General features: G+C 48.8%; 1 protein-coding gene across 7 annotated transcripts in view; it reads left to right on the forward strand.

Annotated features, from left to right (window-relative positions):
* Positions 1–23,419, forward strand: part of thsd7aa (thrombospondin, type I, domain containing 7Aa) — a 92,752-nt gene that overhangs the window by 53,396 nt on the left and 15,937 nt on the right. For all 7 annotated transcript variants that reach the window (XR_006956002.1, XR_006956001.1, XR_006956003.1 and 4 more), the window contains 13 exons: positions 2,339–2,494; positions 4,699–4,902; positions 11,858–12,052; positions 15,002–15,242; positions 16,338–16,453; positions 17,527–17,659; positions 17,921–18,024; positions 19,044–19,238; positions 19,682–19,948; positions 21,256–21,434; positions 21,812–21,817; positions 22,085–22,218; positions 22,486–22,639. Coding sequence is in view for 4 of the 7 variants with exons in the window: in XM_047018786.1 (XP_046874742.1) it covers positions 2,339–2,494; positions 4,699–4,902; positions 11,858–12,052; positions 15,002–15,242; positions 16,338–16,453; positions 17,527–17,659; positions 17,921–18,024; positions 19,044–19,238; positions 19,682–19,948; positions 21,256–21,434; positions 21,812–21,817; positions 22,085–22,218; positions 22,486–22,639 (2,084 nt within the window). In the remaining 3 variants the exon portion in view is untranslated. The remainder of the gene's footprint in view (positions 1–2,338; positions 2,495–4,698; positions 4,903–11,857; positions 12,053–15,001; positions 15,243–16,337; positions 16,454–17,526; positions 17,660–17,920; positions 18,025–19,043; positions 19,239–19,681; positions 19,949–21,255; positions 21,435–21,811; positions 21,818–22,084; positions 22,219–22,485; positions 22,640–23,419) is intronic.

Consider the following 23,419-nt stretch of genomic DNA (forward strand, 5'->3'; position numbering starts at 1 on the left):
AACAAGTGATGCAGTTAGAAGTTTGACATACACAGAGAGAGAGAGAGAGAGAGATGTAGGCTACAATTTAATTGAATCTAATAAAATAGTTCCACCTCATTAAGGCTCCCTCATACTGTGGAAAATATCTCTCCTTGTTTGCCTCTGCATTCACCGATTCATTCCACATACTCTTAATGTCTCTCCTCACCTTAAAACAATCTGCACAACACACCTTCAATTCAATAAAGCAGGTAATATGCAAGCCAAAATCTCCCACCTGTTATATACAGACCATGGGCTCAGACAACAACCTTCTGGGAGGAAAACCTAAGCATAAAGAAATATGCGCTCTATCATATTTTCAGATGAAGTCATCTTGTCATTTGCTTTCAAGGATGGTATGTAAGTCCCGATGAAACTGAGCCAGGCATTTCTGCAAACTCCCAAAGGCCTCTGGACCATCGCCCCCAGTCAGATTACTCCTATGTTCTGTCCCCATCTTTTATGGACCCACACACTTCCTCTCTGATCTACATAGGGAAATGGAGGCTTTATTTGGACCAAAAACTCTGCTTCAATCATTCAGGGATTACGGCTGGCTTTTGGGAAGCACGCTATGAATGCCAACAGGCCGCTATGAAGGGTGCATTGTGCTACTGAAAGACATCGTTCCACCCTGGTTCTCCCTGCCGGCACAATGTCTCATTCAGCGTCTTGTATTTGGCAAAACAAGACTCTGGTTTATTTTTCTCTCGGCAGGGGGCCTGCAGACACGGCGGAAAGGGGGAAAAGCAGCTGTCTCAATATCTATGTTCATTACCAGTCACTGGAGGGGGAGGACAAAGGGATGGTTGGAGAGAGATAGAGAGAGAGAGAGAGAGAGGGAGAGATAGAGGGAGAGAGAGAGAGAGAGAGAGACAGAGAGAGAGGGAGAGAGGGAGAGAGGGAGGGAGATGGAGGGAGGGAGATGGAGGGAGAGAGAACGCTGATACCACCGTATCGGCTGTGATGCTTACTCGCTTTCCAGCTGGGTCTGTTTCGATTGTTTAATCAATGTGGTTGGGGTGGTGAGTGTGGTGGGGGTGAAGGGGGAGTGGGGGTATACTGCACCCTGGTTAGTATCATGGCGTGCCTCTCAGCAGCCAAAGGCAGCGGAGTTATTGATGATGCCTGCCGGTGGGTGGGGGGGGCGGGGAGACGAGGGGGAGAAGGGGAAAGCGTGAGCAGCAGGGGGTCGGCTCAGGCTGCAAGGGGGCCTGAATTGGGCCCTGGAATCTCTGCGTGGAGGGGAGGGGGAAGCCCGGCCCATCTGGCAGGAGAGGTAGAGACGGGCCACCTGTGCAAGGTCAGCCTGCGACGAGGTGTTCATTAATCATCCTTTATTACGGCCAGGAGACATGCTCTGCTGCCGACACAGGGAGACGGAGCGAGAGGGACGGGAATATTGTCTAGCCATTGTCTACTAATGCAACACAGAGAACAAACCACTTGTAAAATCCTTTAGATGAAAATGGGCTGTCTGGCGGAGGGCTCAGTGTATGTGATGTGTAAACATGTGGAGTCATTATCATCACCAACAGGTCATTAGGAGCCTGCGCTCTCTGACAGCTGCTTGGCCTGGAAAACACAGGTAGTAAGCATCCACTTAATACCTTTTTAAAGCTTATGGACGTACGTACTCCATTTGATTGCGCCTGTTCTGTTAGCTTGCCCAGAGGGATTTGACAATAAAAAAAGAATAATGGGCTGCACGATTAGGAGAAAACATCAGATGGTATTGCTCCACACGACGCACAAAGACTCCCACACACGCACACACACAAAGTACACACCTATTTTTGGGAGGCTCCATTTAAAAGACACACGTTTGGCCAAGTGGAGGTAATTTGCATGTGAATGAGACTGGGTTTAGTGATGTGGCGAGGGGGAATGATTCATCAATGTGATGACCTTGCAGAGAGTCACCCACAGCTCCCTACCTGACTGCCTCACTGCTTCACTGCCTCTTTCAGCACAGAGTGCAGCTGGAGGCAGCAGGCAGCAGGCAGCCTCACCTGCGGCCTGGGAGAGGGGAGGGAAACAAAAAGCTTTGTTGTGTCAGAGTCGGACGGTACGGGGAAAAATGAAAGAGAGAAGATGGGAGTGAATGAAAGGCCAAACGTCCCGCGAACGCTCTCTGTGTTTTCAAAAGGTTTTGCGAGCGGGGACTGTGAAGTCGGAAGGGCCCTAACAAAAACAACAAAGTCATTAGCCTCGAGTTGTATTCGGCCTCCTGGAGTGAAAGAGGTCAGGTACACAGGTCCACAGATCCTCCAACACACTCACCCGCTGTCTATCTGTGTCTGTGTTCCTCCAGCATCCAGGCCCGTAGATAGTGACTTGTGTCTGGGCATGGCCCCCAGCACCACCCAGCTGTGCAACATGGCCTGTCCTGTGGAGTGTGACGTGTCCTCCTGGAGCGCCTGGGGGCCCTGCACCTTCGAGAACTGCCAGGACCAAGCAGCCAAGAAAGGTAGGTACACATCAGCCACCAGACATCCTCGTCAGCGGAGAGGCTCGCTCGTTAAAATGTACGGCAGTATCCGGCGTCGACCTCTATCATATCACTGTTTCTAATCAATGTCAGGCTTTATTGAAGGGTGTATTGACATTCGTGAACATACGGTCTGTGTTCCCGCACAAACTCTTTGTTTTGTCGAATTTGTCCAAATGTGAGTTATGACTGTGAGTTGAGTCTCACAATGGGCTGTCTTCACCGTCCCCTCCCTGCCCTGAGACACTTCAAGCTTGCGGCGTGTGTAATGATCCTTAAAAGATTGAAAATAAAACAAAAACACACAACATTTGTGTCGTCCAAAATAAACTCTACTTTAGAATATGGAAATGGGGATCAAATGTGAACATCTCCTGAAGTCGGAATTTGAGGCGAAAGGCTGCCGACAAGTCATTTGTTGATGTATTAGCTACAGCGGGTGTTTGTAGTGGCTGTGCAGTATATAAGGCAGGTCCCACAGATGTCATTAACAGACTTAATGACAGAAAGAGATGCAGGGTTCCTCATTATCACCAAGCCCTATGGTGTTCGTGCCCTGGAAAAGAGGGAAAGACAAGTGACAAAGGGAAAGAGAAAAAGAGAGGGTGAGGAACAGACAAACATTCAGGCAGACAGACGGGTGGGTGGCTGCTTGATGGACAGACAGAAGGGTAGCAGTGGGGGGGGGGGGGGGCAGCGACGGAGGGCTGAGGTAAAAGGGGGTTTGGCGTTGGCGGTGTCCCTTTCTCCCTCTTTGTTAGGCGACGTGACAGTTGGTGCTAGTCCATCAGCCAGGCTGACACGCTCGCTGGCTCAGCCCTTAATTATCGCAGGAACAGCGGCCTCCGCAATGACTGATGCATATTGACTCTCCCTTAATGAAGCGCCTCAAATGTGGGGGGATGGCTGGAAATTCTCCTCGATGCATCTTAATGATGGATCCTCTCACTCTGGTTCCGCCATCGTGCGCCGTTTCCTGCTTGATGTCATAAAACTCACGCACGAGAGACACACACACACACACACGGAGACTTGACTGTGTAAACACAGGCTCTCATTATCGAGAGAGATGTGGACTCTCTGGGATCGTCTGGGTCCTAAATCTTCTTTATCCACCTGACACGGAGCATGAACGTCATCGTGCTGCGATGCCCAGCCTTAGCTTAGCAAACGTTTGTCACTGTGTATTTTGGCTGGCAGAAGGAGTACAGGCTGAGATTGGATCTAGACAGATTTGATGAATCCCAGGAACAAACTGTCTCGCTAATGAGAGATCTGCTGTGCTTATGGCCGCGCACAGACACACACACACACATACACACCAGCCTACAGCGGTCACTAAATATGACTGGTTTGGTTCCAGTATTTGCTTGTGCGCAGGACAGTGAACCCTCCTGCTCTAAGGCAGGGGGCTTCTTTCAGTATTCACACCTTACTGTCCCTAACTGAGATCCAGGCAGTGGCTGATCCCTGGACTCCCCAGGCCTCCTCCACCTCCCCCTCCTCCCACACCCTAAACCCTCCAGATGAAACCCAAACCCCAGCCCTCCGGCACATGACAATACACGTTCGGCTGACCCGCCCGATTGAATAACAGTGCGAGGGAGAAGAAGAAAGAGAAGGGGATAGAAATAATCAGAGAGGAGATTGAGCGGTCCCCACCTGAGTCCTGCAGGCACCCTGCTGCCCTCCTGCCTTATCTGGCCCAGGCAGCGGTGTGATTAGGGCCCCAGGCTGGGGGGAAGGTGACCTTGGGCTGGGCATGGGTTCTCATGGTTACCCCGCCCCCCCCCACACCCCCAGGTCTCCCTGGGCCCCAGGCTCTGCTCGCATGCCCTTCATCTGAGCCATATACCCAATCCCTGCCGTATTAATGGATTGCTGCATACATTAGTCACTTTGGGTGAAAGCCGGCGTAATGAGGGAAGAATAATAATAATCATTATGAGGAGCTGTTCCTGTAATTCCTCTCATCTGTGCGGCTTAATGGCCTGTCATGTTAATGCAACATTACGGGTTCTCATCAAAGGCACACTGTGACCGTCGGGGGAAGTTCATGTTTTGAAGTTGCTCAAATGGCTTGAGTGTACAGCACAGAACAAGTGTGGCTCCGTGCACACCTGACGGTAGCAGGGGTAGAGCGGCCTTCATCACCTCGCTGACTTCCTGTTGCTCTCCGACAGGTTTCAAACTGAGGAAGAGGAGGATCGCCAACGAGCCCACGGCCGGCACAGGGAATTGCCTGCACCTGGTGGAGGCCATACCATGTGACGACCCCAGCTGCTACGATTGGCTGCTGGTGAGACTCGAGGAGTGCGTCCCGGACAATGAGAAAGAGTGCGGGCCGGGGACACAGGTCCCACAAGTGCAGTGCATCAACAGTGACGGTAAGCAGAGAGGACATTTAGTCATTTAGCAGACGCTCTTATCCAGAGCGACTTACAGTAAGTGCAGGGACATTCCCCCGAGGCAAGTAGGGTGAAGTGCCTAAATATTACATTTATCGGACTCTCTGGATGATCTGGCCGCCATTGTTGCCGGTCGGGCAGTTTTCACATAGCCCTAGGTTTCAAGTAAGCTCCAGATCTTACTTGGTTTTAAGGGGTGTATACCCCTTAGTTTTAGCCCTACCCCTAGCTCAAAAAAAGTATTAGGACACCACTAGCTCTCACGGTAACACGCAAAACTAAGGGGAAGGGGGGAGTATTGGGATTCGGCCTTTATATTCGATTTTCCCCTAGTAAGTTCTCGAGGAGAATAAGGTAAAGACCAACATCTGTGTGCTGTAATGTGATTAGGATTATAATCGAATGAGTTCATTACCATACGAGGAGAAACCCCTAGCTTGTTTTGAGGATGTGTACAATATGTTTCTGCTCACGGACGCAGATTGCTGTGTGCCTGTGCTTCTTGGTCTTCCCTTGAACCGGCACTGCTGGGCCTTAGCCCTGGACTGGTGCCCAACATGTATAATTGCTGTTTTTGTAGCTGTTGTACGTTAAGTTGTTGTTTTTGTTGTTTTAAGATTACACAGGTCTGTTGAGGCTTGAGCCGGTGTTTGTATTTGCACTGTGTCAATGAGAGTGTGTCAATGCATGTGTATGCGTGCGTGTGTGTGTGTGCGTGTGTGTGTGTGCTTGAGGGCCTGACTGAAGCCAAGCTCGCTCCAGCCTGCTGCCTAGTGTCCCTGGGGCCAGGCACAAGTGACTGGCTGTAATTGCGCTGGCTGAGAGGATGAGGCACAGGGAGAGCTGTGCTGGCACTGCCTGAGGGATCACACACACACACACACAGACACAGTGTGTACTGGGTACTGCATCTGTTTTTTTAATTCTCTCCAAATGAATCTGGGCAATAGAGGCAGAGTTCTGTTAGTTTGACATCAAAGACTTACTCCCCCTATTTGCTGCGTTTGGAAGGAATGCCCTGTTGTAATGCATATTTACCAGACACAGCAGGTACAAACTGAAGCACTCTTTGTCTCTCTCTCTTTCTCTCTCTCTTTCTTACTCTCTGTCTTTTTTTTGTTTCACTCTCTCTGTCTGTTACACTCCCACACACAGACCCAAGTGACAACCTCACCATTGTGTGCTGTTAGATTGTCTTTAATGATTTTTTTTTCTTCCTAACCAACTAAAAACAAAGAAAAGCCACAACAAAAATGAATATTCTCAGAGGCAGTCTAATACAGGGCAAACATTTGTTATTGTGTTCCTGGAGAAAACCATACTAATGCATTTTTAATATGATCTGGGAGGTTCATTTTGGTTGAGTACACCAAGGAGACTTGTCCGTACGGATGACTTGAAGTCTAATTTCAATAATTTGATTTACCTGACTACCTGACTTGATTAATTTCAACAGTATAGCTGACTCAATTTCTGAACAACGAAAGCAGTAAGGAATGTGAATCCCAAGCCTAATGGACATACACAATCCAAATTGGACCTGCCTAATTCATTTAAGGGCTATAAGCTTGGGTGCTAAAAAGACAAAAGAATTGAGATGGCAATATGAGATAACTACCACTATGACCTTCTCTTTTCACACTATTGTGTTGTGTTAGAAGGAATTCCACATTGCATTAATGATTCAATTATGGACTATGAGTTATAATTGTATTTTGCCATCCCCCATCCCCCCTCCCACCCCCACCCTCCCTCCTGTAGCTCTATTCGATTTTTGCATTTGAATCTAGCAATTATAGAGGACATTCCTGTTGCATGGCATACAGGCAGTTAATGAGACCCCAGGGGAATGAGAGTGAGAGGAGAGGCAAGCAGAGGGAGGTGGAAGAGGGAGGGAGGGAGGGAGGGAGGGAGGGAGGGAGGGAGGGAGGGAGGGAGGGAGGGAAGGAAGGAAGGAAGGAAGGAAGGAAGGAAGGAAGGAAGGAAGGAAGGAAGGAGGGAGGGAGGGAGGGATGAAGGAAGGAAGGAAGGAAGGAAGGAAGTAAGGAAGGAAGGAAGGAAGGAAGGGAGGGAGGGAGGGAGGGAGGGAGGGAGGGAAGGAGGGAAGGAAGGAAGGAAGGAAGGAAGGAAGGAGGGAGGGAGGGAGGGAGGGAGGGAGGGAGGGAGGGAGGGAGGGAGGGAGGGAGGGAGGGAGGGAAGGAGGGAGGGAGGCGGGAAGGAGGGAGGGAGGGCGTTCGCACTCCTCAATCAGTTTCCATATTATGGTCGTAATCAAGGTTCCCATTCAGCACCATCGCTCCCTCCGTGCTACCTGCATGCCTGTCACCGTTGCGATAATTGCCGTCATCTCTCGGTCAAACAGAGAGATGCTGAGTTGAGCTGGGTACTAGATTTATGCCATGGCATTTCCCATCTCTGTGTTCCTTCTTGTAAAATAGATCATAAACAACTTTCCTTTAGAAGGATTTATCCCCAGCACTCTCTGTACACAGCCCACTCCGTGTACATGCTTCATGGATACAGCACCGCACTCTATGTTTCCATGCATACAAACACACAACTGGAAGCTGTATTACTCTGAGGGACAAGTCCCATTTTACCAGCCATCAAGATCCCAAGGAATGAGCAGAATGAGATACATTGCTGATGTAAAATAATAAAACACCAGCCCTCTCCCAGATACCCTCCTTTACTTCTCTCTCTCTCCATCCCTCCATCCCTCCTATTCCACAGGGTAGCTGTGTTATATTAACCCATTTAGTTATACAGTTAACAAGCCCAGGTAGCTGTCGGAGAACAGGAAGAAGAGAGATGAAGAAAACAGATTCAGTTTGAGGTGACCTCTCCATCCCCCTTTCCTTCTCTGAAAGGCACTCTACTGAGCTACACAGCAGGCTTGTTTGTTTCCTCACGGCACCCTGTTGAATCAGACTTATTGCTAAATTAGATTACGTGTGCCTGCTCCACTCCGTCGAGTTGGATTCGGTCTGCCTTTCTTCCCCATTATCTCCGAGTGTGTGTGAGAGAAGCAATCTTTCTCGGATGTGGCAGACGCTGAATGGAGAGGATGTTAGACGCCGGCTGGTACATTTCCGTCAGCGGAGGTTCAGACACAGGTAGAGAACACCGCTTGACTCGTCTGATGTGTGTGACGTTAAAAGGAAACTTGTTCTTTTGATTGCCTGGGCGCCTCCCAGAATCGGGGCCAGACAGATATACAGTGCCCTCCAAAAGTATTGGAACAGTGAGGCGAATTCCTTTATTTTTGCTGTAGACTGAAAACATTTGGGCTTGACATCAAATAATGAACGTGAGACCAGAGATCAACGTTTCAGCTTTTATTTCCAGGTATTTACATCAGGATCTGATGCACAACTAAGAAAATATCACATTTTGTTTGAATCCACCCATTTGTCATGTGATCAAAAGTATTGGAACAGATATACTTAAAACATATTTAAGTGAATAAGACTTAATATTTAGTTGCAAATCCTTTGCTTTCAATAACTGCAGCAAGTCTGTGACCCATTGACGTCACCAAACTTTTGCATTCTTCCTTTTTGATGCTTTCCCAGGCTTTCACTGCAGCCTCTTTCAGTTGTTGTTTGTTTTGTGGGGTTCCTCCCTTCAGTCTCCTCTTAAGCAGGTAAAATGCATGCTCTATAGGGTTTAAGTCTGGAGATTGACTTGGCCAGTCTAATACCTTCCACTTCTTGCCCCTGATGAACTCCTTTGTTGTTTTGGCAGTGTGTTTTGGGTCGTTATCTTGCTGCATGATGAAGGCTCTGCCAATCAGTTTGGTTGCATCTTTCCTTAAATTGGCAGACAAAATGTTTCTGTAGACTTCCGAGTTCATTTTGCTGCTGCCATCATGTGTTACATCCTCAATGAAGATTAATGAGCCCGTCCCAGAAGAAGCCATGCAAGCCCAAGCCATGACATTACCTCCACCGTGTTTCACAGATGAGCTTGTGTGTTTGGGATCATGAGCAGTTCCTTTCTTTCTCCAAACTTTAGCCTTTCCATCACTTTGGTAAAAGTTAATCTTTGTCTCATCAGTCCATAAAACTTTGTCCCAGAATTTTTGAGGTTCATCTCTGTACTTTTTGGCAAATTCCAGCCTGGCCTTCCTATTCTTCTTGCTAATGAGTGGTTTGCATCTTCTGGTGTAGCCCTTGTACTTTTGTTCATGAAGTCTTCTGCGAACAGTAGATAGTGATACCTTCACTCCTGCCATCTGGAGGTTGTTGCTGATCTCACTAACAGTTGTTTTAGGGTCTTTCTTTACAGCTCTCACAATGTTTCTGTCATCAACTGCTGATGTTTTCCTTGGTCTACCTGTTCGACGTCTGTTACTTAGTACACCAGTAGTTTTCTTCTTCTTCAGGACATTCCAAATGGTTGTACTGGCTATGGCCAATGTTTCTGCAATGGCTCTGATTGATTTTCCATCTTCTCTAAGACTCACAATTGCTTGTTTTTCACCCAAAGACAGCGCTCTGGTTTTCATGTTGTTTTCACCTCTGAATACAGTCTGCATAGACAAAACCTATCTTACCCAATCTGAACCTGAGTGTAGACATTCAGTGGTATTTATTGATTGAATAATGTATGTAATAGGACACACCTGGGCAACAAAACACACCTGTCAGTCACATGTTCCAATACTTTTGCTCACGTGACAAATGGGTGGGTTCGAACAAAAAGGTGATATTTTCTAATTTGTGCATCAGATCCTGATGTAAATACCTGGAAATAAAAGCTGAAACGTTGATCTCTGGTTTCACATTCATCGTTTGATGTCAAGCCCAAATGTTTTCAGTCTACAGCAAAAATAAAGGAATTGGCCTCACTGTTCCAATACTTTTGGAGGGCACTGTAGATGTGAGCTTTTTGCAGATTTCTTTTTTGTAGAGTTTTGCTGAATGGATTTGTGACAGTAACCAGACCCAGAGATTGAGTGTATTGTCTGAGAGGAAGGTTTCTTTGGGGGGGTGTTGACATGTTAACACATAACTGTTTCCTTGTGGGTGCATAATTGACAGTAGCCAGACTCACATTGTTCCCGTAATAGGACATCCTCTGAATCATCAGTGTCACACAAACACTTTCATGATCTTCTCCCATCATCCATCACCAGGATGGGATCCATTCAGGCCCCCCACCCCTATCAGTGCCCCCCCCCCCATCCCCCAGGGCCCCCAGGTGGCCCTATCGGTCCCTCTTGTCTGGACCTTATTGATCCCCTGTTGTTTGCTGCTGATGGAAATTGATTTGTTGGTTCCCTGGGGTTCCAAAAGTGTCATCTGACTCACTGCTTCCTCATCCTGGCTCAATGGGATTTTATTTGAACTGATATGGCCCATGGCAGGGTGATGGGAACGGGGTGGAGGGTGGAGGAAGGTGGGGGGTTGGGGGCAGTGGAGTAGATCTCAAGATCAATACAATCCAGTTAGTCGCGAGGCTCACTGTGTTTTAAGTGAGCCAAAAAACCTTGAAAGGACCTCAAATGTCTAAATCCCCTGTTTCCTCTATAAGCCGTTTAGGACGATCCACACTGAGGCCTAGGGTGATCTCAGATTCAGCCTTTCTCTTTGACAGTAACTGCACAATGCTCTCCAACCTGCTTCCTGGAAAGCTACCTTGTAGGTGTTTGCTCCATCCAGAATCTACTAAAGCACACCTGATTCAAAAAAGGTTTCAGGTTAGTTACAACTGGGGTGGGAGCAAACATCTATGGTAAAGGAAGCTATGTTCTCCAGGAACCAGGTTGGAGAGTCCTGGCCTCAGGGTAAGCAATGTAGCAGCTGTTCAAAGGCCCGCCAGAACTAGGTTTCCCCCAGCAAACCTCAATTTGTGATGGACAAGCTGAAAAGATCTCGCTCACTGTGCTTGGCTTTGTCTTGGCTCTGAGAGGATTCTCTTTCATTCATGTTTTCAGAACACCATGGGCTTTTTTACACTTTCCTCAGCTCAGCGCTGTCTCCTTTAATTTCCCTACACGTGTGCGGAGGAGGAGGATAATGTTGTATTAATGCATATTGGAGGCTGCTGAACTTCAGCTGAACCCCTTCTCTTTATGCTGTGGCCGTTTCCATACTTTTACCGTTGGGTTTTAAACACACAGGGATATGGGCATCAGGGTATATCTTCCTTAAAATAAAAAAAACAATTATTCAACTCCTGCATTTCTAGTAGTTTACCTACCAAAGATGTCTTTTTATTAAACGTACATATCTATATTTCAGAATGTTAAAGGCCAGTGCTAAGCATGAGTCGGTCAGTGTCAAACCCAGATGAGATTGGCGGGAGACTGAACATTTTATTCATGTTCGGATAAGGATTGAACCCTGACCCTAACGGTCTCCCATCAGCAACATGGTCTGATACAGCAGATGCAGCGGGATTTATTCAACGCGTGTAAGCCTCTGTCTCAAGGATGCATTTGCCTCAGAAACGTTTATATTTCTCTTTCATGCCGGCTATCAAAGTCAAGAGACGCAGATTACACTAATGCCTGACTGAATCTGAAAGTCAAAGTAGCATAAACCTCAGTATTTATGCATGAGGTCATAAATGGTGTTGTTGCAGGAGCTGTTATCACCTTGGTGTTTCCCTGAGTCTGACAGTTCTGGCTGGAGTTTGTGTTTGTCTGAAAAGCTAGGCTACAATTGTGTAGAGTAGCATGATGTAAACACACTGTCGCTAACGTACCTTTTCTTTTCAGTCATTGATACTGTATGCATCAATGCTTAGTGGAACACGAGTGTGTCGACACATGTGAGGCTGACGCATCCAGGCTCTCTTCCTCACAATCTCTCTCTCTCTCTCTCTCTCTCTCTCTCTCTCTCTCTCTCACACACACACACACACACTTTCTGTCTCCTTCTCTCCCCCTCATGCTCTCCGTCTGTCTGTCCGTCTGTGTGTGTAGGGGAGTACGTGGACCGACAGCTGTGTCGCGATGCCATCCTGCCCATGCCCGTGGTGTGTGAGGTGCCGTGCCCCAAGGACTGTGTGCTGAGCCCCTGGACATCCTGGAGCCAGTGCTCCCACACCTGCTCAGGAAAGAACACGGAGGGCAAGCAGACCAGGGCTCGCTCCATCCTGGCCTACAACGCAGGCCAAGGTGAGTCCAGAGCACAAACACACACACACCTAGAACACACAGACACACACACACACTAGAACACACAGACACACACTAGAACACACAGACACACAAGTACACCCACCCACAAATCACAGGAGACACTTCTAGATTGTCTAAGCAGGTTGCTGAGGCAAGTGCTACCCCACCTGTCTTTGTCCTGAGCGGTGTACTCCCAATAGAATGTCAACGCTTAATGAATTCTTCTCGATGCTTCTCTGCAGCCACTGCCCAGGTTGTGGCTTGGGTAACAGTGATGCATGGTAAGGAGACGTGTCGTTTTAGACTAGAGGGTAGCCAGCTAGATAGACGTCAAGTGGTTCTAGTTGACTTTCAGCCATGTTTACTGTAGATGCCCAGTGCTTAGTATTTATGTCTGTCAGAAATGCTCTAATTTCGGTCACAGGGTTGATAACTTTTGCATTTTGCCGTCCTCTCAAGGTCTGTCACAGGTGCCAAAGGTCCCTGCTCTCTTCGGTATAAGCATCTCCTGTGCTCTTAAACAAACGTAGAACGTCCTAGATGTTTCAGCTGATGTATAAAATGCTCCCTTCACATATTTAGTAGTAGATGCATCTGTCAGTAGATAACATGTAGATATACGGCTACCAGGATGGCAGTCTATCCCTTCCCATGTCTGCTGGCTCAGCAATATCTCCTTGCTCTTGAAGGAGAAAAAAAGCCCTTGACTGTGGGTAGTGTAGTCCCAGTAATGAGGGTTCCTTAGTGCTTGAGTGCTGTAAACCCCCTGGTGAGCGGAGCTGTGGATGGGAGAGTGTGATAGGGCAGCAATGCCATGTGAGAGAGTGAGAGATGCTCCGGGCCCCCCCCCCCAGACCCCCCCTCCCCCAACTGACAGTCAGACACTTCACAGCCCACTTACACCAAAAGCCCAAGCACCACAGACAAGAGACAGAGTGATAACAGGCATGTGTGGGTTGTTATGGGAGGTTTTACAGCCCCCTGCTGTTGTAGTAGTAGTGGGTTCTCCCACCGGCAGGTTCTCTAGATGCCAACGCGTGGCTTTTTACAAGGCTTACACCCTTTACGCACGGATACAATCAAGTGTTATTGATGGCGCGCTGACTTAAGGGAAGATATGCCGGAACACCATAGAGTATGAGTGCTCGCTGACTTTCCTTTCCAATGATTCAGCAGACACTGTCTACTGTAGATATCCAGCAGGCTGGTGTGTGTGCGTGCGTGTGTTTCTGCATGTGCCAGCCAGGCTGGTGTATGTGTGTGTGTCTGTTTTTACAGTCATGCTAGTGTCTCTGTGTGTGTGTGTGTTCTCATCCAACCTCGCTCTCCTGGCCATCTGCACCCGGCGGGCTGGTCCGAGACAGCACCTGTCAGTACCCAGCATGCACTTCTGCATCCCCGCTCAGTCCGGGCTCAGTCAGTCCGCCAGCGCAAAGCAACAGAGCAGCTCATACTTTGTCTCCTAATTCAGGCTAAGCACGTAGCGACGCCCAAGCTAAGTAATTACACCAGGCCTGGAACACCCCTTTGGTAGTGACACACAGGATTAACTCATGGACAAGACACCGCTCAGAGAGAGAGAGAGAGAACCCTTTTTTGTCTGGAGAGATACCGGGGTCTGCACCTCTGGAGGGGAACTAGAAAGACTTCCTGTGAAGACATAAGAAACACCGTATTAGCAGAGCTCAGATTTGAGACACCCTCCACTTGCTCCAGATTCAATTTTCATACACACCTCACTAGATAAATTGGTGACACTTGCACCTTCAAGTGTCGATAAAACTGTCTCATTTATACACAGAGAGTACAGTGGCATCAATAATGTCATCACAAATGAGCTCTCCAACGAGCTTGCCGGCTGATTAATGAACATTGGGATGAAATCCAATAATATCTTTTATGAATTGCCCAGTGAAGGGCATCGGCCTGCCTGCCTGCCGGTGATCAATTGTTTCTTCTATCTCTGCGGCCCTCGACGGAAGAAAGAGCAGAGGCCCTCCAAGTGTGGCCTTATCTGCTTGTTCCCACTCCGGCATCGATCAGTCGTTCTCGCTCAATGCCTATCGCCCAGGTAACGGCTGACCTTCCCCTGGAGGCGGCCTATTTCCCTGGGGCGACGGTGGCAGCTAATGACAAGCCTGTGTGGTGGTGGTGACGGTGGTGGGGCTGGAGGGGGAGAGGGCTGAGGGTTCACATCCTGTCCCCTTCACGTTCTTATCCCCCTGCCCCCCCCTGCCCCCTCTAACTCATATCTGTCCGCGCCCCCCAAGGGAGAATACCTGGTTATCTTTGTCACTCTGTTTGGTTTTGATTTTTTTTTTACCCAGTGAGAGAAATCAAAGGAAAGACAGAGATAAAGAAAAAACCTCTCTCTCGCTCCCTCTCTCTCTCTTCTCTCTCTCTCTCTCTCTCTCTCTCTCTCTCTCTCTCTCTCTCTCTCTCTCTCTCTCTCTCTCTCTCTCTCTCTCCCCTCTCTCTGTCTCTCTCTCGCACACACACACATTCATGCAGTAAAGCTGCATGAATTATTTGGGTGAGATGAGCTGAAACAGAGAGCCTTTGAATGGAATACCCCAGCGCTGGTTCCTCTGCTACATTGTGTTAGCATCACAGAGAGATACACCCAATTGGCTGAGAAGGTGTCCAGCATACAGCCTTTCATCCCTACCCCTCCTATACAGTACCTACACACATGACATACCCATATAGGTACAGCATTTGATGTCAGTTGTCTTTTATGTATGTGGGTGTGCGTGTATTCATCCATTTGTGTGCGTTCCTTCGTGTACACGTGTGTGCGTGTGTCCGTTCGTATACACCCGTGTGCCTGTGTGTTCGTTCATGTGTGTGTGTCTGTGTGTTCGTTCATGTGTGTGTGTCTGTGTGTTCGTTCATGTGTGTGTGTGCTCCTTCATTTCTGGGTGTGTGTATGTGCGTGTGTGCCAGGTGGAGTCCAATGCCCGAATATCAGCGCCCTGCAGGAGGCCCGGAGCTGTAACGAGCACCCGTGTACGGTGTACCACTGGCAGACAGGGCCCTGGGGCCAGTGCATCGAGGACACCTCCATCCCCGCCCCTAACTCCTCTCTGGGGCAGTCCCGGGGCGACGACGCCACCTGCTCCGTGGGCATGCAGACGCGGAAGGTCATCTGCGTCCGCGTCAACGTGGGCCAGGTGCCGCCCAAAAAGTAAGTGCGGGTCCCTCTCTCCCATTGGGCGCAGATGAGCGTTAGCTCGATCCTAATGTCCTGAAACGATGCCGTTAAAAGCAAATGGCTGAGACAGAACGTGCTGCCGAGCGGTTATGCTGATGTGCTGCTTCTGATAGCCAGCGCAGATGCTTCCTGTTACGGCTGCACGTTCGCCCCACGGCTCACGTCTTCCTCGTCCTCCAACAGGGCTCTCCCAGTCCGGGCTTCATAAAAGCCCTTATTTAGCATTCATTTTAAAAAAAGCACCGTCCGCCCATGGGCCGGTACCGTTGCCAGCGCCTGCCGCTCCGTTGTCGCTGGCGTCTGGCTGAGGTGTGAGATGAGGAGCACTCGGGGCTCGTCGTTTTAAGCATCTGGGTCTTTTTTTTTCCCCACCCCGAGGCATCCGTTGGGGAGAGGAGTTCTCTATTTAGTTCATTCAGCTTGATAGTTGCATTATTCTGGCAGGCACGCGAAGGAGCGTTCAGGCAGCCTCGCTCAGTCCCATGCTGAGTATGGAGATGAGCCCGGGGTGGGTTCCGGCTTTAACCCCCCCCCCCCACACACACACACACACACAAACCTCCTCTCCCCCACCTGCCCCCCTCCTCCTCCCAACCAGGATTCTCTACCCAGAGTTCCACAGTGCTGCCACATGCTGAGAAGCACTAGTCGATCTACGAAATAGGAGCACATTAGAATGCGCCAGCAATCAGAGTGTGTTGTCATGGCTGCGAGCCTGTCACACCAGCCTCTTAAGCAGTAGGAGCCAATCATCGATAAACGAATGACTGCTGGTCTAGAAATAAACTGCGGAAAGAAAACCGCTAAGACCGATAAACGCTGTAGGTACGTGAAATGTATTTTATGGATGAGTATCATCGTGGGTTTTAATCACGCGCACACACACACAAACTCCCGCTGTCGAGGTACATGACTGAACACAGCCTGTGAGGGAGCTTCCAGCATGCTTTCTTTGGCAGAGATCCAGGTTGTTGTTTTGTTTTTTTCAAGATGCTGAAGCGCTTTTTTGTGGCCCTGGTTCTTTGTATGTATGAGGCTGTAAGAAGCATCTAAATGATGTGATTTCAGGTGCCCGGAGAGTCTCCGTCCAGACACCGTGCGCCCCTGTCTTCTGCCCTGCAAGAGAGACTGCATAGTCACCCCCTACAGCGAGTGGAGCCCCTGTCCAGCTGCATGCCAAGCAGGTATGCTGTTATTTCCCTGCATGTCTAATCACTTAGAGCTACGGTGCATTACGATGCACTGCTAAATGTACTGCTGAATGTCTAATAAACAAGAGGCAAAGGTTTGGTTACTTGGTTACTTAAAATAATATCTGTAAGTATTTCTAGTTAAGGAATTGTTGTAGAAAAACACAGAAAAACACAGTTGCTAAGCGACCTTCTCTCTAAAACGTTTTAAAAGTTCTAACAAGCACTGTTCTGGGCAATTTGGAAGTGGTTTGCTAGTCACAGTAATCATGTTGAGAGCTGAGCACGCTTGTTAAGATAGGAATCTCTGTGATTTATTTTCCCTGGAGTCGTGTGGTACTGTCTGAAATATTGATACGACTTATATCCTTTCAGAAACAACTACTCCATTCAAACAGCTTGATCTTTTTTTTTCAGTTGTTTCAAAAGTTGTTTTAATTGGGCAGCCATCTTGTTAAACTTGCCATCCGGTTGCTTCCCGTCCTTGCTTTGTGGATGAGAATCTCTGTGCATAATCATTTAAAAGCCCTCACAGCTGTCAATGAGTCTCCCACACTACCCACAAGGACTCTGGATTCTACCATACAATACAGTTATATAGATATGGGCTTCATGGAAAATGAACAACCCTACTAAATAACCCTACACCCACACCCACAGAAGTGGGTGGCCACAGAAGAGTTCAGATACAGATTAAGATCAATATTACGAGCTGCATTTCTCTGCATTTCTCCCTGAGAGCTGGCCAAGTCACTGGCCAATAGCGAGCGAGGCGGTGGAGCAACTGGGAAACCAATTGTGCTTCGTTATGTTTCAGTGTTCATCATGGGCACGTTTAACGAAACACTGCTCACACAAATGAAAGTCACCAGCACACAAAAGACTTTTATTTTTCAAGGACCTTTTCAAGAAACTGTGATATGCAAGGGATCACGTAAGGAGGCATTCCATCTTAAATCGATTTCTTGGTAGACTAGGAGGCTGTAGACCGAGGCCTTAATGTCGTTGGCTCTCTGTGTACTGCTGTGTGAAGTACTGACCGTGTGTGATGTTCTTGCTCCTGTAAGGCGGCAACACCAAAAGGAAACAATCGAGGAAGCGTCTGATCATCCAGCCGCCTGCCAACGGGGGCCAAGACTGTCCCGAGGTCCTGACCCAGGAGAGGGACTGCGATGCTCCCTCCCTCTGTCAGGGCTTCAGGTAACACTCCATTCTAGAACATTCAAACATTCAGGTAACACTTTATTCCAGAACATTCCAACATTCCATCACCACTGTGTGCCCTGTGAACTCATCATCAAGGAAAGAGGCTTCAAACTGCAGCATCAAACATCAGGAACAAGGGGTCAAACTACAATACTCAACATTACTTAACGTGGCAAAATAACAGTTTGGAAGGTGTTTAGAAAATGGCGAGGAGCAGCAATGTGATGTTAGGTATTTCTGCTCAATGCATTTCAGGTGGAAGACCCACAAGTGGCGGCGGTGTCAGCTGGTCCCTTGGTCTGTTCGCCAGGACAGCCCTGGGGCTCAGGAGACCTGCGGGCCAGGCCTCCAGGCCAGAGGTAAGGGACGGCAGCAATCCCCTCACACCTGGAAAAAACAACTTAGGCCAAGCCAAGATTGTTTTCTGGTGGGAGTGTGTGTGTGCTTGAGAATCAAATCAGTGTACCCACCAACTTAGTCGACTGGCTGGCAGAGTCCAAGAGGGAGTGTTGGTATCAAAGTATCACCCGAGGCTGCATGCAACATTTATCTTTCCCGAAACGTTCCAGTCGGATGTTGAGGTCAAACCAACTTTAAGAAGCCCATTCGAATCCCTCCCTCCGGCCTGAGCTGAAGAGGACTTACATTTAGGTTCACCCCGTGGGCGGAGAGAACTCTGTGTTCAATACGTCACCCCGCACACATCCAACACTTCAAATAGGAGAGTTCCATTTACAAGATGAAGGCTGAGAAAGGTGGACTCAGAGTGTTGTTTCCAATGCCTGAACAAGACCTCTATTAAGGCCTCGCAGACAGTAGCCATTATCTGATTTCCCACCACCTTGCTCCTCCATCTTGGCTTATGTCATTAGAAGCCATTACCTGTAATAGTATCCCTGTAGACATCGACAAAGGGCCTGAAGCAATTCAATACACATCTTTTACTTCTCACTCAGTGCCAATCTGTCTGGCTCGGTTGATGGTGGAGGTCAATAGGCTGCGTGTGTACGTGTGTACGTGTGTACGTGTGTACGTGTGTACGTGTGTACGTGTGTACGTGTGCGCGCACGTGTGTGCATTTGCGCTGCATTGCGTAGTGTGGAAGGAACATGTGGATATGCAAATATATTGATGTTCCTTTGCACCAATCCTGAATCAACCACATACTCATTTTACGAGTACCTCCTAAAGGTCTGTTTGTGAAAGAGATGACAGCCAGCCCATTTAAAAGACATCACTAGAGTGTGCTAATCAGTTGAGCCATCTATATCCATCCACATCGCTGTCAGTTTAAGAGCGTCATGAGAATTGGATTGTTGTCAAAGTTTCGCAAAGCTTCTTGTTCACCTTTGCCTGTTCCCCCTGCCTCGTTTCCCAGCGATCTCGTGTCGGAAGCAGGACGGCGGCCAGTCGGATGTTGGCTCCTGCCTCAAGTTCGCCAGCTCCATGCCCCCGCTAACTCAACCCTGTCAGCTCCCTTGTCAGGACGACTGCCAGATGACCAGCTGGTCCAAGTTCTCTTCCTGCACGGCGGACTGTGTGGGGGTCAAGACCAGGAAGAGGATGCTTGTGGGTGAGTGGAGAGCTCATTTGAACTTTGACCTCTGGGCCATGGCACCCTGTGAGATTATTATGAGACTGATAACTGATTGACAGGTTTAAAGGTGGCTGTTTTCTTATGTTGCCTGAGGTGTTGGTGCCATCTGAGATTCCAACAGGGCCATGTGGGATAGGCACGTGTGTCTTTAGGTGTTTGGGGATATACTGCTGTCAAACTTTGCCATGAAACCAGAATGTTTCTTGTCGTGTTTAAAAAAAGCAGGATAAAAGATTAACTAGCTTTGTTTTTATTTGAGGATGTCTCAATAAAAAGCATAAAAAATCAATATGTCTTTCCCCCCCCCCCCCCCCCCCCCTCCCCCCCCCCCTCTCTCTCTCTCTCTCTCTCTCTCTCTCTCTCTCTCTCTCTCTCTCTCTCTCTCTCTCTCTCTCTCTCTCTCTCTCTCTCTCTCTCAGGAAAGAGTAAGAAGCGTGACCAGTGTAAGAACAACCAGGTTTACCCTCTGAGCGAGACCCAGTACTGCCCCTGCAACAAGTACAACGCCCAGCCAGTGGGCAACTGGTCGGACTGCATCCTCCCAGAAGGAGGTCGTGTGGAGGGCCAGCTGGGCATGAAGGTGCAGGGGGACATCAAGGAGTGTGGCCAGGGCTACCGCTACCAGGCCATGGTGTGTTACGACCAGGACAACCGGCTGGTGGAGACGTCGCGCTGCAACAGCCATGGTGAGTCCCCACTGGCTCTCCCACACCAACCGCTCCCTGTCTAAAGACCTCCCTAAAACACTACGGTGCCCAGAATGCACCTCTGTCCAATGGCTAACAAGAGCTGATGCAATTAGAGAGGCTTTTGTTTGTGTGTTTTTGTGTGGGCCTCTTGCTCATTTGTTAGTCTCGTCCAATTAGGGGAGTCAGATGGCTGAGCGGTGAGGAAGTCGGACTAGTAATCTGAAAGTTGCCGGATCGATGCCAAGCCAAAATGACTTTGTGTCCTTGGGCAAGGCACTTCACCCTACTTGCCTCGGGGGAAATGTCCCTGTACTTACTGTAAGTCGCTCTGGAAAAGAGCGTCTGCCAAATGACTAAATGTAAATGTAATTACTTTGCAGCGCCGTTTTGTTGACTTAAGAGGGCGTGATGCTCAAGTCAAGTGTATAATTATTCCTCCAAATTACACATCTGTTTTATTGATTCTGTCTCATCCTGGCCTCGTTTGACGTCAGACAAGAACATACTCATCTCACTGCGTCCTTTTATCAGTTCCTGATTGTAAATCCAATCAAGGGGAATCAATGAGGACACGGCAAGCCTGGCTCCGGTGCCCGCAGCCTAGATCTGTCAGAGTTCTCCTCGACCAGCAGCATTAGCATTCCGGAGCAGACACGGTCGGAAGCAGAAGAGGGAATTAGGCATCACAGCGCTGTCGTATTCTCTGTGTTTGGCCGTGGAAGATGCAAGCTCACATCAAAGTGCTTAGCGCATGACTGGGACTTGGATAGCTCGGCCCCGAACCCATCCGCTTTATGACTCATAGGCAGACTCACAGCGTGATCCTGAGTAATAGAGGTTCAGCTTTGTGTGGAACCAGATGCTGCGAGCAGTTGCCACTGTTCTTGTGGCTCTGTCAGCAGCTGTTCCGGGACTCTAGTGGAGTATTGTGAATTATGTACACTCCACAACACACTGAGGGGTGGTTGTCATCTGTTGACAAGTGGCCCGTGGCGATGGGGTAGGAGGGCAGGGAGGTGGGTCTGGTGGGGGTGATGTTGTTTACAGTGCTGTGGGTGAGTCAGAGATGTTGGTGAAACATCACGATTGCCTTCCCAGCTAAATTGGTTTTGTTGACGTCCACAGGGTGGCCAGACATCCAGGAATTGCTACTTTCTTCTATCTAAAACCTTCAGCACCTACCCATTCTGCACTACCCATGGCAGATGGGGGATGTACAGCAATTCTTTTGGATCATATTAGATGGAAGATTTGGAGTTTCTTGAGTTGTTCGAGCTGACGCCTAGAACTGTGTGTGCTTGCAGGTTACATAGAAGAGGCCTGCATCATCCCCTGCCCGTCCGACTGCAAGCTCAGTGAATGGTCCAACTGGTCGCGCTGTAGCAAGTCGTGTGGCAGTGGGGTCAAAGTGCGCTCCAAGTGGTTGAGAGAAAAACCCTACAACGGTGGACGACCATGCCCCAAGCTAGACCATGTTAACCAGGTAAGTGAGGAGGGGGAAAGGGGGGTCTCTGGTTCTCACCAAGCACACAGCGGGAGATCCATGCCCCACTTGAAGGTTTCTTCACAAGAAGGATTCCTATGTGTTTAATACACGAGGAACCTACTCATAACACTGATTCCTTTTGATGAAGTCCGTGGCTTCATAGTGGTGGACATGTTTTAATTTCTTATTCAGCACCTAATTAAAGAAAGCTCAGCCCCGGTGACATGGAAGATTAAAGGGAGAGCAAATAATGTGATGAAACTTCCAGAACTTGTACGCTGCTACCTCACAATTTCTTTTAACTCTTCTCCTCCTTCTCCCTCCTCCTTGTTCTCTCTTTTTCTACTGGACGTTTGATCCCCTCGCCTCCTCAGGCACAGGTGAGTGACACAGTGGTCCTTGTTCTTCTAAGTCAAAATGAATTATTACCGACATCACTTTAGGTCCATAAAATATGCACAACTTACATGATCTCCCTGGCAACATGGAAAGACTCCCCCACACGTGTACTGTACATTGCAGCACACCTCAGTCATACTACAGTAGTTCTCACACGTTTCCGTTACAAAATAAGAAGACAAAATATTCAAATATGACTTCCTGTGTTGGTGGTGGGCTGTGGCTGATGGTTTGTGCCGTCCCTCCAGGTTTACGAGGTGGTGCCGTGCCTCAGTGACTGCGGCCAGTATGTGTGGGTGGCCGAGCCCTGGAGCGTGTGGAAGGTCAGCAATGTTGACCTGAAGGAGAACTGTGGAGAAGGAGTCCAGACCCGCAAAGTCAGGTATGACGGATCCAACGCCAAGTCACACTCCCTCACACAGTCCGTGATCCAAAGTGAACTTTGTTTCAGTTAAACGTAGATGTACTGTGCCTGGTTAAGACACAACCAAATGAGTTCCTTAGGAATGACATCCCTGAGAGCCTTCCTGTGTGCTTTGAAATCTGTTCATGCTTTATTTAAACAGTTTTGCAGAGAACTTTGGTCATATTGGTTTTCTTTGAAATGTGCAATAGAAATAAATGTAACCTGACTTGTCTTGACTTCCAGGTGTATGCAGAACACTATTGACGGGCCGTCGGACCAGGTGGATGACTACCTGTGCGACCCGGAGGAGATGCCCCTGGGGGCCAGGGACAGCCATCTGCCCTGCCCCGAGGACTGTGTGCTGTCCGACTGGGGGGACTGGAGCCCGTGTCCGCTGGTACGGACATTCATACATCCCACCTCGCCGATACACCCTAACCACATGTTAAAGCAAGGTGCTCTGCATTCACAGCCTGTATCTCAGAGAAGTCGATCTCCCTCTGAGTGGCCATGTGGACAAGAGATTCACACTTTTCACACATGCTAACAGGCCTTCTGTGTGTCCACTCCACTATGCCAGTGCTTTCCCCAGCCGGGGAAATAGGTTTCACTGGACACTCTCACTAACAGCTCTCATGCTGGGCTCGCTCCAATTTAAACCATGCCATTCAGGCTTGTGCGGAAGCTGGCCTGGACCGCTGCTGTAATTTATACTGAACATTTCAGAAGGTGTGTGTGTGTGTGTGTGTGTGTGTAAAAGAGAGTGTGTGGGAAGGTGTGTTGGGCGTGATGACTTTCAGCAGGGGGGATGAGCTCACGCAGCTCTAAATAGCACACTGTGGCAGAGGTGTGTGTATGTATGTGTGTGTGTATGAGTGAGTGTGTGCAAGCAGGCATTATGCTTGAATGTGAGCGGTGGAAGGGTGATGTACTTTCGCTCCCCCGGCACTTCCCAGGCACTCTGCCAGGGATCTGTTGGGAAAGTTAATTACCATGGATATGGAATATGTCCCTATGGAGCAGGCACACAGGAAAGCTTTCCAAATAGACCTGGTCTGACACCAGGAATAGGCCTCTGCCTGAGCAAACTACCACAGATACAGATGAGAGATGAGGCAGGATTGGAAACGAAGGCGCTGGATGTAGGAAATATTCATGGGGGAAAAAACAGGGTGGA

Source organism: Hypomesus transpacificus, chromosome 4 (genome assembly GCF_021917145.1).
Source record: "Hypomesus transpacificus isolate Combined female chromosome 4, fHypTra1, whole genome shotgun sequence".
Taxonomy (NCBI): domain Eukaryota; kingdom Metazoa; phylum Chordata; class Actinopteri; order Osmeriformes; family Osmeridae; genus Hypomesus; species Hypomesus transpacificus.